The sequence below is a fragment of the Erithacus rubecula genome (genome assembly GCF_903797595.1).
Source record: "Erithacus rubecula genome assembly, chromosome: 3".
NCBI lineage: Eukaryota > Metazoa > Chordata > Aves > Passeriformes > Muscicapidae > Erithacus > Erithacus rubecula.
The window spans coordinates 49,337,810-49,350,556 of NC_136689.1; the positions used below are offsets into that span (position 1 = coordinate 49,337,810).

A 12,747-nucleotide genomic window follows, 5' to 3' on the forward strand; every position below is an offset into this window, starting at 1 on the left:
CAACATGCTGAATTTCGTGTACAGATTAGAGCAGCTGAACAAGTTCATAATAGCTGAAGCTGTAGTGTAATCAAACAAAAAATCCACATTTAATTACTACCAGAACTTGTGTGCATTAACCTGATTGATTAAACAAGTTTTCTTACAACTTCCTTAACTCTTCATTGCTTCTTTCTAAAAAGAAACTACTGATTCCATATTTGTAAAAATACAAAGAAGTATCTACCTATCTAAGACAGGACAGTTCAAGATCTGTATTAATAAAAAGGTTCTAACCTGCTTCCATTGCTAAAAACAAATAATATCACCACAGACTAAGGCTTTCTGGCTCAAGAGCAGAATTATCACCTGAGTGGAACAGATTGCATCATACTTTTTATAATATACTTCCTGCTTAGAGTAGCTGCTTTTAAAGATTTTTAAAATTGTGTATGCCTATCTTGCTGAATAACACAGATCTCCTACTTTAAAATAAAGGGCTGAGATGATTGTCATAGCAGATGGGACTTGGTAGGCTAATTAAGAGAAATATAATTTACATTTAAGAGAGAACCTGGTTGGAAATAAAGTTTCAGGAAGTGTAAGGGAATAAGTAATCAAAATAAATGTATGAAAAATTAAGAAAACAAATTATGTTAGCTTTCTTAGTGGACTTATCTTTATAAAACCAAATTGAACAAGAATAAAGAAGTTTCACTGTCTACCTCATAGTCGAGGTCCAGGTAATCAAATTCTCCATTTGTTCTGAAGTGCTGCATGTGTCTGTCGAGGGTGAGGTTGATGTTCCTCCCGTGGCGCTCTATGATGACGGAGTGCCAATGGTGATCGTCCAAGAGGCTGCCTGTTGTCACAGATGTGTGGCCAAAAATGGAGCCAAGCTGGTTGCTGCCTGAGAACAGAAACAATAGGATTTCTTACCTCATACCAGTTAGGCAAATATTTTTCTCTTTGTTCATGCTTAACCTGAATCATACCAGAGATATAATAAACTGGAGGAAGTCAGTCTGCTATGAATTTGAGATTTGCCCAATGGAGAGTTGCTGCCACCAATACAAATAGCTAGACCAAATGCAGCAAGCATATGATCACTGAACTGTATAAGTACATGTATAAATTCATAATAGCAGTTATTTGGAAAGGAACCTGAGAAGCAATGACAATTTCCAATTGTAAAGATGTTTCTATCAAGGGTTTTCTGCTTTTGCTCCTATGCTACAGAAAAGAAAAGCTGTTACCTCTGGGCCAGATCCTGAGCTGCACTGGAACTGTACTAATTTATTAATGCTGTGGAGGACATGGAGCCTGATAACAGACTTTGGCAAAAAAACCCTTTCACTCTTGAGTCATATGCTTTGTGGCCTTTACCAGTATCATTATACCAGCAAGCAGAGGGGAAAAGGCTCACCGCAGACTGAGCTAACATGAGCAAAAATCCATCTTCTGCTAATACAACTTATTTTGGTCTGATATCCTGAAGCAATCTTCCTATTCTGGAAGTCAAACTACTAGGAAGGAAAAGCACAATTTTGCAATTCTCTGCTGTGTTATCCAGGAGGTTTTGCCAGTGTAGCTGTGCTAGTCAGAGATCACATCTCATTGCCGTCTGACTGACATAGTTAAGCCAGCAAAGGTTGAGAGCATGAATCCCAACTGAAGCAGCAAATGACTAATTCAGCAGTAAGTGCAAAAAATTGCTGCACTGCTCAATAACTCAATGCAATCTTCCATGTTCTGAATACATGAGGACCTAAAGCATTTCTGAGGCTGAGAGTTTCTTACCCTCAAGAATGCCTGCAACTGAGACATTAAAGTTTGTGTATGCTGAAAACACCTTCTGGCAAATCACACTTCCATAGCTTAAGACATTACTTCCCTACAAATAACCATCCTGCTTTTGTGCTGAAGGTAATGGTCCTGTTGTACAAAAAAAAAAAAAAAAAAAGAAAAAGAATTGCATGCATGTCATTGAGCCTCAGTTTGTTTGCAAAGTCAAATCTAAATCCACTTCTGTCTCCCCATCCTGGTGCTTGAAACTAAGTCACTGGATCTCACCAAGTGTGGTGGTATGCATTAATTTCCTGAAATTGTTCCCTGTCAGGACCTGGGCAGCCTCCTTTGGACCTGACAAGGACCACTTGGTGTCTTAGTTTTAGTACTGACACGTTGTTACACCAATGAGAGGGTTTGGGCGCCTTTTGTGAACACATGTGCACATGAAAAACCCTGGGAATCTTTCTTTTTTTGGGTTCCAGCTGTTCAGCAGGTTACTAGTCTGGCTGGGACCAGGCCAGGCTGGGGGTTTCCCCCATCCCCCCGGAATAGGCTGCTGAAGGACTCTCTACGTTAAATAGCTCCAGGCCCCCACCTGGCAGGAACCACCTGAGCATCTGCAGGCCTGGGCAAGATATTAATTCTTTCATTGCCTAGATGAGACTTGCAGACACTTTGCTGTCTCTCAGGTGAAAGAAAAGGACAGAGATGGAGACACACACAGAAGATTGCATAGAGACACCAAAGTCAGACAAGGAGGAGGAATCAGGTCCTAGATGAGGGAAGAAGGAGAGTCGTGGTCTGAAATTTCTCTCTTAAGCTGTAGAGAAGATATTCGTTTCCTTGTAACTTGTAGAAGTGCATTTTGGGTGGATGAAGCATTCACATTAAGGCCATGAGCAAAGGCATTTGTGTTGAAGTATGCAGTTGTTGAAGTAGCTGTGATCCCATGAGAGGTTTAAACAGAGAGGAGAGAGATGAAGACTCCTGTTGCCCACCAGGGAAGAAGAAGAAAGACTTCTGTTTTCAAAGGATGATGAGAGCTTTTGCTTTTGAACTGCTAATCCTTAAACTTATGTGCCCCATTAGTTGACATAGTCCTCGATAACAGTTGTGGCAAGGGTGTTAGTCAAGGAAGGGATTTTTACACAGATTTTCTTTCTCCCAGGTGGCTGATTCACTGTGACTTCGAAGCCATGAGAAGTCTCCACAGACTGAAGAGAAGTCCCCTCTTCCTATGTACATTGGTGAAAGAGTATTTTTAGAGATGATAAATTGACTGATGTGTTTCTGTACATTGTCAGTGTAAATGAAAAGAAGTTGTGGGGGGAGGAGAAGTGTTCTTCAAGTTTTATTCTGATTACTATTATTTTTTCTTATGGTTTCTAGTAATGCAGTTTATATTTATACTCTTCAAAGTTTTAGCCTGTTTTGCCCTCCTCCTAATCCTATCTCACAGCAGGAAATGAGTAAATAATTCTAGTGGGTGCACTGGTGATTTAAATGCACAGTGCTAAATCTACAACAATAATTGGTGCATTGGCCAGGAAATCTCAAATTAGCAAATTGAAACCACTACATGAAATTGGTGTTTCTGCCTAGTTTGAATGATGAGCATCCTTTCCTACTATGTCTGATGCAAAGACAACACTCGGACAGAGGAATAATAACACCATAAAGTATTATGTCTGTTTATTGAGTGTGTTTCACAAGGCCTAGTCCCATTTATCAGCTTAATAATTTAAGAATATGCTCACCAAACTCATATACAGAAGTTATAATAGCTTATAAAGACAGTTTTTGCTGAAGGATATAGAGAAACAGGAAATGAAAGGGTTACTACTGCAATTAAAATTGTTAAAAATAGTAACTGCTATAGGAAGGTGTGCTTTCCTCATTACTGGTTGATATTGATTGTTAGAAAAAGAACAGGAGAAAACACTAGTAAGTATATAGGAAAATAAGTACTATTAAATGTAAATAGCAAATGGAACAATTTAATTTTCATGTGTCTATAAGAGATCTAAGGAAAATTGCATGAAATAATTTTCTAAGGTTCCTTTGTTTGAATGGCAAAAATACCTGAAACCAGATAAATGTGGTTCTTTTTCATAATAAATGCACTTTATAAAACCAGTCACTTATGAGCCGTAGTCCTCTACTAGGAGGACTGCAACTAGAGTAACATACACAGGATTTCATCATAAGATTGCCTAATAAAATAATTGATGTCTTTTCCTTTCCTAGTCTTCCTTCTCAGACTCTAGGAAGGCTGCTGAACTCCAACGTCATGTGGACTGTAGCTCCTAGACAGATAGGGGTTTTTTTCTCTGCAAGGTTCTTAACAGTGACCATTATTCCTCCAGAAGTGATGACAGCATTGTTCTCTCACATACAGCCACAGCTGAGCCCAAATACAATTCTCGTAAACTATTTTGTTTGTTTGTCTGTAATAATGGAAATATAAATCTGATCTTGTTTTTCTGTAGGATCTACTTCTCATAGTATCTCACACAGAGCAAAAGGAACAGGATGGAAGCAAACACACACTCATGCTCCCCCAACATATAGAAAGGGAATTAACAGGGTTTTCAACAAATTATCTGATTAAATTATGTGGTTTATCAAATTGCTGTGGGAAAGAGGATGAAATGTTTGACCTAAAATTTTTGTGGGACACCTAAAAACTACCACAAAACTAAACAATCAAAACATACCTAAATTTAAATTTAGAACAAGTTTGGCTTTTTTCAGTTCCAAAGTGATATAGTCTCCTTGCTGTCCTTCTCCGTGGAAGATTACACCTTCGCTTTCAGAGGTCTTAAATTTTAGAGAGATGACATCTTTCAGTGTTTTCATTTTCTTGTTCCTGAATCTGTACGGTAACACTACATGGCCATCAAAATTGATAACATCAGCCCCTAAAGGAAAAAGAAAATAAAATCATTGATGAGTGATTATATATGCCTATGGCCACTGGAAAAACAGAAATGCCATATGCAGAACGTACCTGAACAGAATAAAAAACGTGGAAATGTGATATGCATTGTAAATACATTTTCTTTAGACCAGAATTTTAATACCATAAAAAGTAAGAACCAGAGAGAATAAAAATTTAATTCACATAATGCAAAAATAGAAACAAATCAGATTTGGGAGGAAAAATTCTACAGCTGTACTCAATAACTTTCAGTTTCTCTCAAATACAGTTGCTGCCATGCACATTTTCCTAATTATAGCTCAAAATGTAGCGTAAACATCTGAGTTGTCATTAATAAATCATTTGATACTTGTTTAAAATTCACTATATGTATCTGTAAGGACTACAAACAATAAAACATGAACCCAGAGCAACTACCTGAGAACTTCAGACTTTTTGTAAAACAGATAGAAGCCTCGTCTATTTCAGGAAATGCCAGGCAAGTTGTGACTGCAACTAAATTTAAGAAGAATAAAAAAAACCTCTGTCATTCGAACTATTTTTTTTTTCATGTTTGGTTTTGTTCAAAATACATGGAAACTGAAGGATACAAATATTTAAGGTCAATCCAATATTCATATAAATATTGCATAATAACACCACAAAATTTTGTGTTGTCTTATTTTCATGACATAAACTCTACTCTAAAGAATGAATATCAATTTTCCACAATTTTCTGGATGCTAGATCCACAGGAAAAATAGATGCAGAACTGGATTCCATTCAACAGATGCATTTATGATGATTATTGAATCTTGTCACTTAAGCGGAGTTCTGTAAAATATTTCAAACAGATATTTATCTCTAAAAATTTACACAAATTTGTTTAAGACGTCCCCTTTGTAAGCTGCTAATAATCAAATCATCAGTATCATAGCAATTATTTGTATGAACATTTAATCCTCCCTGTTGACAACTAACAATTTGTACAGCCATTAAGTAAAATTCTACATGTTCTTCAAAAAATAAATTCTTCGTTTATACTCCTTATTGACATACCATGTTCATTCATGCTCTGAATGAAAAGAAGGATGGCATTTTATCATATATTCTTCTAATGCATCTGATTTTTGCCTTCTTCTGTGGTCTGCTCTTCAGTGATTGCTTTCAACTTTTTAAAATTCCTAACTTGTTTTTGTTATTATGGTGGGAATTAACTTAAATCTTCCATCCCTTCTCTAAAACACAGAGACAAACACATTTCTGTTGTGTAATTAACACAGAAGATTGTTTCAAAACTCCATTAAAACACTATTCCTAACTACATATATTTCAGTTGGAATTTACATTGCCAAGTCTTCCTAATCCTGAAAAGACTTCTGAAGAAGTGATAAACTGTGACCCCCTTATTGTTTATGCCAACTAAATTACAAATTTTACTCAGTACATAAAATTGTATTCAGTACATAAAATACAACCCTTACAAATGACTACAATATCCCATAATAAAACTATATATCTAATTTTTGTCAGAATTCAGCACTATATATTAGAAACATCACTTTGCTCTATAAAACACATCTTAAATTGCAAATTTCAATAAGTATGTATTAAGCTTCAAGTACAAGTAGAACTCTCAGCCTGATCTGGTTCTTCCAAATGACAAATCCTAGGCATGGGAGTCAGCTCAAAATTAAATATCAAAATGGTATGTTGCATTTGTTGTACAAAAAGTCCATTTAGAAGTAATCAGCATGAAAGTGGACACTTTTTCTCAGGTATAGATGCAGAAGTGGGATTATCATGCAACAAATGGGATTGCAGAAGTGGGGTTATCATGACTCAAGTAAATCCATTACTTCTGGAATGATTGCTTTTTTTAAGAAACAAAGTAAATTGTTAGAAAAAAAGTTTAACAAAGACTATATGAACCAGTTGGTTTTGTTGCCTTGCAAGCTATCAAGAGATCTGAGAAATTAATTACTGAGATTTTTGTATGTAGTATATGGAAAAAATACCAAAGCCAACTTTTAAAGAAACAAGGAATCTATGTATAGAACAAAAAATGGAGCATGAAAGTCACTCTTTTATCATGAAAATCATACTTCAATGTAAAACAAATTTGCCATAGAGATCCTGCTGTTTTGAATCTGCATACAGGTACCTAAGCACTAGTGTTATAAATGAAAGAAAATTGATGGACATTACACCTTAATTAAACTTCATACCAAAGATACATAAAAAGATAATTCCACGTGCAATGTCTGAGATTGTCTTCCATAAAATTTCTTAAATTTATTTTCTGATGTTTACAGAAACTGCTGCATGGGGTATATCAGCTTTCCCCTAAGGCCACCCAGTACCACTTTGTATCATCTGGAAAAAGTTGCTTTAACAGCCAGGGATCTGACCAGAGCTCATTAGAATGACGCCGTTTTGTGGATTCACAAGATGTCCATGATAAAGAAAGAATATCCTCTGTTTCTACATCATCATTACAGTTGCATATGTGTTTTCATTTTTGAAGAAAATTTATATTACACATTTTAACAAAGCTGAGCAAAAGGTCACATTTTCCCAGAATCTGTCCCTTAATTTCCATATTTTGAAAAGAATCCAACTCAAAAGAGAAACAGCAGGAATTTTTGATTAAGCATATTTTTTTTAATGCAGGGCTGTACTGTCAGCATGGGTCTGAATGATAATTCAATCACCTGAAGATTACACAGCAATTATGTTTAAGAGTTATCATATGTAGTAATGGCCTGTGTTCTTTCTATGACACCCACATATTTAATATCATGACAATTACCATAGTGCAGAATGCTGCTCATACAGTAAACCCTGTAATTCCTATAATTGCAGTGTAACGATATAATTTTTGTCATCCTTAGCCACTCATTTATCAGCATTATTAGGAAAAAGACCTCAGCCATCACATGAAGTACATTCACCTGTGTTGTCAGTGACTGCTGTCAGAGGCTACTGCTGCAATGGAGAAAACCTCCATAAGAAAAGATAAAGTTAAAAACAGAGGGAGAAAAAGAAGAAAATGAAGAAAAAAGGAGGGGGGGGGAAACCTGAGTTTTTTGGGGTTTTTTTTATTGCATGGAAATAGGAAGCACAAATCTGATCACTTGCAATTTGTTTTCTGCCCCACTGGATTTCCTATTATACAGATAGATTGGAAAACACTGCTGTGTTGGTTTCACGTGCTTGTGGGGAGGGTTGGCTTCCCCTCAGGGAAAGCTCCAAGTGGTCCGGCAATGGAGGGGGCTGTCCCGTCTCCCGGGGATTCTCCAGTGAGCTGCTGGCACCAAACAGAGAGCTGATTTGGTGATGGACAGCTCGGGAAACCAATGGAAAGTTATTTCGCTTTCACAAATCACAGTGGATGAAGTTCTGGTGGGTCTTTCAGCTTCCGGTCTCCGGAGGAGCGGGGGCCCCCAGCTGGGCTTGGTCTGGGGCCGAGCCCCAGCATCCCGGCCCGACCCTGACTCTGCGGAGGGTCCGGCTCAGCACCCCTGCCCAGCACCGGCTCTGCGGGGAGCTCTTAGTCCAGCCCCGGCTTGGCTCGGTGGGGTTGCATGGTGCCCGGCACCGGCCGCATGCTTTCTTCTTCACAATCTGGATACAATTTTAACTTCTTAATGTCTGGATAAGACTCTCAATCTCCTGAACCCCCTTTATGAGAAGGAACAAAGCATGGAGTCCACAGAAGTCGGCGGAATGAAGATAAAGTTCCTCATGGGGAGAGATGGAAAAGATGCAACTGATTATTAGCTGAAAAGATTTTTTTTTTTTTTTGTGGGGCTATGAGGGGATTGTGACTTCACTAAAATTCCTTTAAACTGTGAAATATACTTGGGGAGGATGGGTGCTTGAGTTGAAGACTTTCCTTGCCTCAGGAAATTGAGCTCTTTGTTTTGGGACTGGAATATGAACAGAGATATTTGATAGAAAAGATGATAAAGAGGATTTTGTTTTTCAGCAGCCTGCCTTTAAAAGTAGTACCCCATGTGTGCATCGTAACCCATAACATGGCTCTGGAAGGACTGTGGGAATGACAGGAAAATTCATTTTTCTGTAAGTCCCTGGCAGATGCAGACTGTGAAGGTGAAGACACCCCCTAAGTCTAAAGCAGAAAAAGGAACTTTTCTCTCTTAAGTGAACTGAAATGATTATTTGAGTGGATAACTGACTGAAGTGTTCTCTGTATGTGGTTGGTAAGAAATGTGTATTGAAAGGAGGAGGGAATAATTTAGGAATCTTATTTTGAATAATATTTTCTTGTGTTATTAATGAATTTGTTCTTGTACTTTCTTTTTAAATTTTGAGCCTGTGTTGTCTTTACTCCTAAATCCTATCTCTAAAGAAAATTAAATATTTAAAATTGGCAAACCCTCCAGTCACACCGTGACAACTGCTAAAACAGTAAAAATATAATACCACTTTCCTTTGGCTAGGAAGATGTGTTAGGCCTTATCCCAGTAAATGTTTAAAACCACATTAAAATCCTTTCATTAGTTCTTATAACATCAATTTTCCTCTAAAAAATATTTCTGAGTGCCTTGCAAAGACTGACAGAATATTAGGTGACAAATGTGACCCTATTCACAAATCTCAAAGGAAGCTAAATCCCCAGTCTGGGTCCTCTTAGCTATGCTTTTATCCTCTACTTTCTGCTACATGCAGGATTTGGCAAAATTTGATGAGGGCATGAAATCTATTTGATGATAATTTATTTGATGCTCCAAAACAACTTATTAACTAATTATAAAGAAACAGCCCCAAATCAGACTCAAGCTCCAGAATTTCACTACTTGATCCATTTCTTGTGAAAGAGATATAACTATCCTCAATGCCTGCACTTTAAGAATGGAGAAGTGCTCATTCATAAAGACTCATGAAATACTGAGACTTCTTCACAGCTACTTATTACTTTGATCAAGGTACTGCCTGGAGTTACTAAAAAATCTCTGCTTTCTGACACAATAAAATAACACCAATCAAAACAAAGCAGAACAGCAAAGTGCTTTCCAGAAAAATGTTTACCATACAGTGATCAAAATCCATGGCAGTATGTTTCTCCTCCTAAATTACAAATTTATCATGTACACATTTTAAATTGCTAGTGATCTCTGAATGATTGACTCTTCAAAGCCTCTGCAGAATATTTCAGTGGGATTAAAGATATAAAAGTTCTGTACAACTGACAGACAGCAACCTAAGGTGAAATTTTCTCACTCTGTTATCTTTCATTCATTTTTTTCATCTGCTTAAATTGTCTGTTTAGACTAAATGAGCTTTAGGGAAAAGATCCTCTTTTTTAGCATTCTTTTCTTACCCCATAGTTTGAACCTTGAACTCTGATGTTCTAGTAATATAGTAATAGATGGTAAAACTCATAACCTGAGCATCTACTATCTAAAAATATCAGCAATACATTGAAGCATCTTTGGCTGGCCCAAACTGTTCCACATCTGAAATGTCACTTGTAGCTCTACTATAGTGCTATATATATATTTACATATTAGTCACTGGTACAAAGATATCATTAAGGGAAATATAAGGGCATAAAAAGAGTATTGTTTGCATATTTTAGGAGCAAAAAAAAAAGAATGTTTTCTTCTAACAAAGCCAGGGATAAGGATCAGAACCATACTAAGAATAAAGCCTTTTGTTATTAGTCACAAAAAAACTGCATTTACAGAAATTTCTTCGGAAAATCCTAATCTACATTTTCAACATGACAGCATGATGAATTTGCCACTGGGGTCTTTGCAGCTTGAGCCTCAGTGGAATTAAGTTAGCTAAGCTTATGTTAGACATACACGTCTGTCTTGGTTTGAAAGACATGCGTCTGCTGGGGAAGGCAGGAGCTCCCCTGAAACGGGGAATGTAAAACCCCCTGCCTCCGAATTATTATAATTTTGAAATTAAGGGGCTCTCAGGCAGAAAGATATGAGAATAGGAATAGCAGTTCTTTACTAGCATGTGTAACAAAGCAAACAAACAGGAACAGACCGCAGCATTCCCAACAATCAGATCAGGATCCCGGTGACCCTTCCCGGCCGCGGCGCTTTCCCCTCGCTGCAGTTCCGCTCTCAGCCGCCAGGGGGCGCCAGCGAGGATTCCCCGCGCCGCCAGGGGGCGCTGTGGCGCCGGCTCGGGGCACGCGGCGATGGCGGCTGGGCCCGGACGGGCAGGGATGGGAGAGAGAGGCTTTGCTTCCCCAGCCCTGGGCACTCGGTCCCGCTGCCCTGCAGGAGGCTGAGGAGCACCGAGCGGGAACGAGCAGAAACCCCGGGGTGGAGGATGAGGTGTGTCAGACGCTCTGTGGCGGCAGCTGGAGCTGCGAGGTGTCCTGGCAGGGCAGGGTGCGGGCCCAGCAGCGGCAGAGAGGCAGCTCCCGGCTGGACTGTGTGGCGGTGGCGAAAAGCCTTTCCCTGGGGAGCAGCTCGACCGCCAAAGCCCCAAGAGAGCAGTCAGCTGCACCCCGCCCCCCAAAAAATCTCCTGCTACCTCCTCCCTCGGAGAGAAACTCCCAGAGGGGAAAAAAGTGTAGTCAGATACTACACTCCTTTCCCGATGTTGGCCACTTTTGTTTTTCTGAAGTATCCCTAAGTACCAGTAGTTAGTTTTCTAGCAACTTAGAGGAAAAAAATTCTGTAGTTAGTTTTCTAGCAACTTAGAGGAAAAAAATTCTGTAAGTATAAAGAAAGAAACCCAAACCCCAACTAAGCCATGGCCCAACAAAAGATTGCCTCCTCTTTCATGTTTTCTTGCAGGAAGGCAGAGAGCCAAAGGTGCCGTGTTTGAGCTCTGCCTTCCGGCGCTACAGCCCAGCTCTAAGGACATGGGCAGCTCTAGTCTGAAGTCTGCTGCAGTCAAACTCGCACTGCCTTTACTCTCTTTTTCAAAAGGCAATGCACCTGCCACAAAAGAAAAAAAAAATCCAGCTAATATAGATACAGATGTATGTTGCATATACAATAATGTGTACTTATTCATATTCTAGAAGCACATGGTGAAGGAAAATCAATCTTAGGTTTCTCTTGCCTGCTTAGTTTCCACTGCACTGAGCCTGAGCGCTGTTGTTGTCTGTCAAGTGATGTCAGTGTTTGAAAGAGAAAAAATACCTTTGCAAGGAGGTGTGGAACTTCTTCCTTCCTTTTCTTTACAATACATACAGTGTATATATGGAAATGCAGCATCAAAGTAGTAAGAGTGTTTTGTCAAGGTGTATTTTTAACTCAGTTCTTGGGTAAATGACATGAACTTTACTCTTATTTTTATATGCCTGCCAGAAACTCTCTGAATAAATCTGTGAAGAAGTGTTCCCTAAGGTAGTGAGGGTGCTTGCCAAGTCCTGAGTGCAATATCTACTGAAGATATTTTAAAAACACTTGGTATTTTAATTTTTTTATTTAATTTCAAAGCACAGATATTTTCCCCTATTTTTATCCTAATATAATGTTCCTACTAGAAAATTTGCAGTTATTATAATGGTGGCATTTACTATTCATTTTTCTAAGTCTTGTGAAGATGTCCATAAATATGTTGCTTTGTTGTAATTTCCTATCTAATAAGAAATAAAATCAATAAGTGAAATGAAAAAGAAGTAGAAGCAAAATTTAAAAAGAAAAAAATCAAAAAGAATATACAATATATATATATAAAGATACGTAATATAATGACCAAGGCTAAAAATTGTCCTGTGTCTGTGTATGTATGTGTTTGTCCTGCCACTTTTTTTTTTTTCGGTAGGAAAATTGGGTTATTTCTGTCGCTATTAAACTAAATTTTTATACAAGCTAACTGTTACTTAAGACAATAATTTTGTAATGAGTGTATAAAACAGTGAAGTTCTGAGCAGCTTCAACTAACTTGTATTAGTTACCATATACGCAGAAGAAAACACTAAAGCATTTGAAAATTTTGTGAACTTAGATGAGGTCTCCAAATACACTACAAAATTATTTTCTTAATAATGTGTACAAATAGGGTGATTTTTCAAAAAATTATCAATGTAAGGTTAATTATTTTTTTGGATG

At 37.9% G+C, this 12,747-nt stretch overlaps 1 protein-coding gene across 1 annotated transcript in view; it reads right to left on the minus strand.

Moving 5' to 3' along the window:
• CNTNAP2 (contactin associated protein 2) overlaps positions 1-12,747 on the minus strand; it is a 1,078,336-nt gene that overhangs the window by 582,374 nt on the left and 483,215 nt on the right. The window contains exons 6-7 of the mRNA XM_079302400.1: positions 4,488-4,691; positions 705-889 (exon numbers count right to left, since the gene is read on the minus strand). Coding sequence (XP_079158526.1) covers positions 705-889; positions 4,488-4,691 — 389 coding nt within the window. The remainder of the gene's footprint in view (positions 1-704; positions 890-4,487; positions 4,692-12,747) is intronic.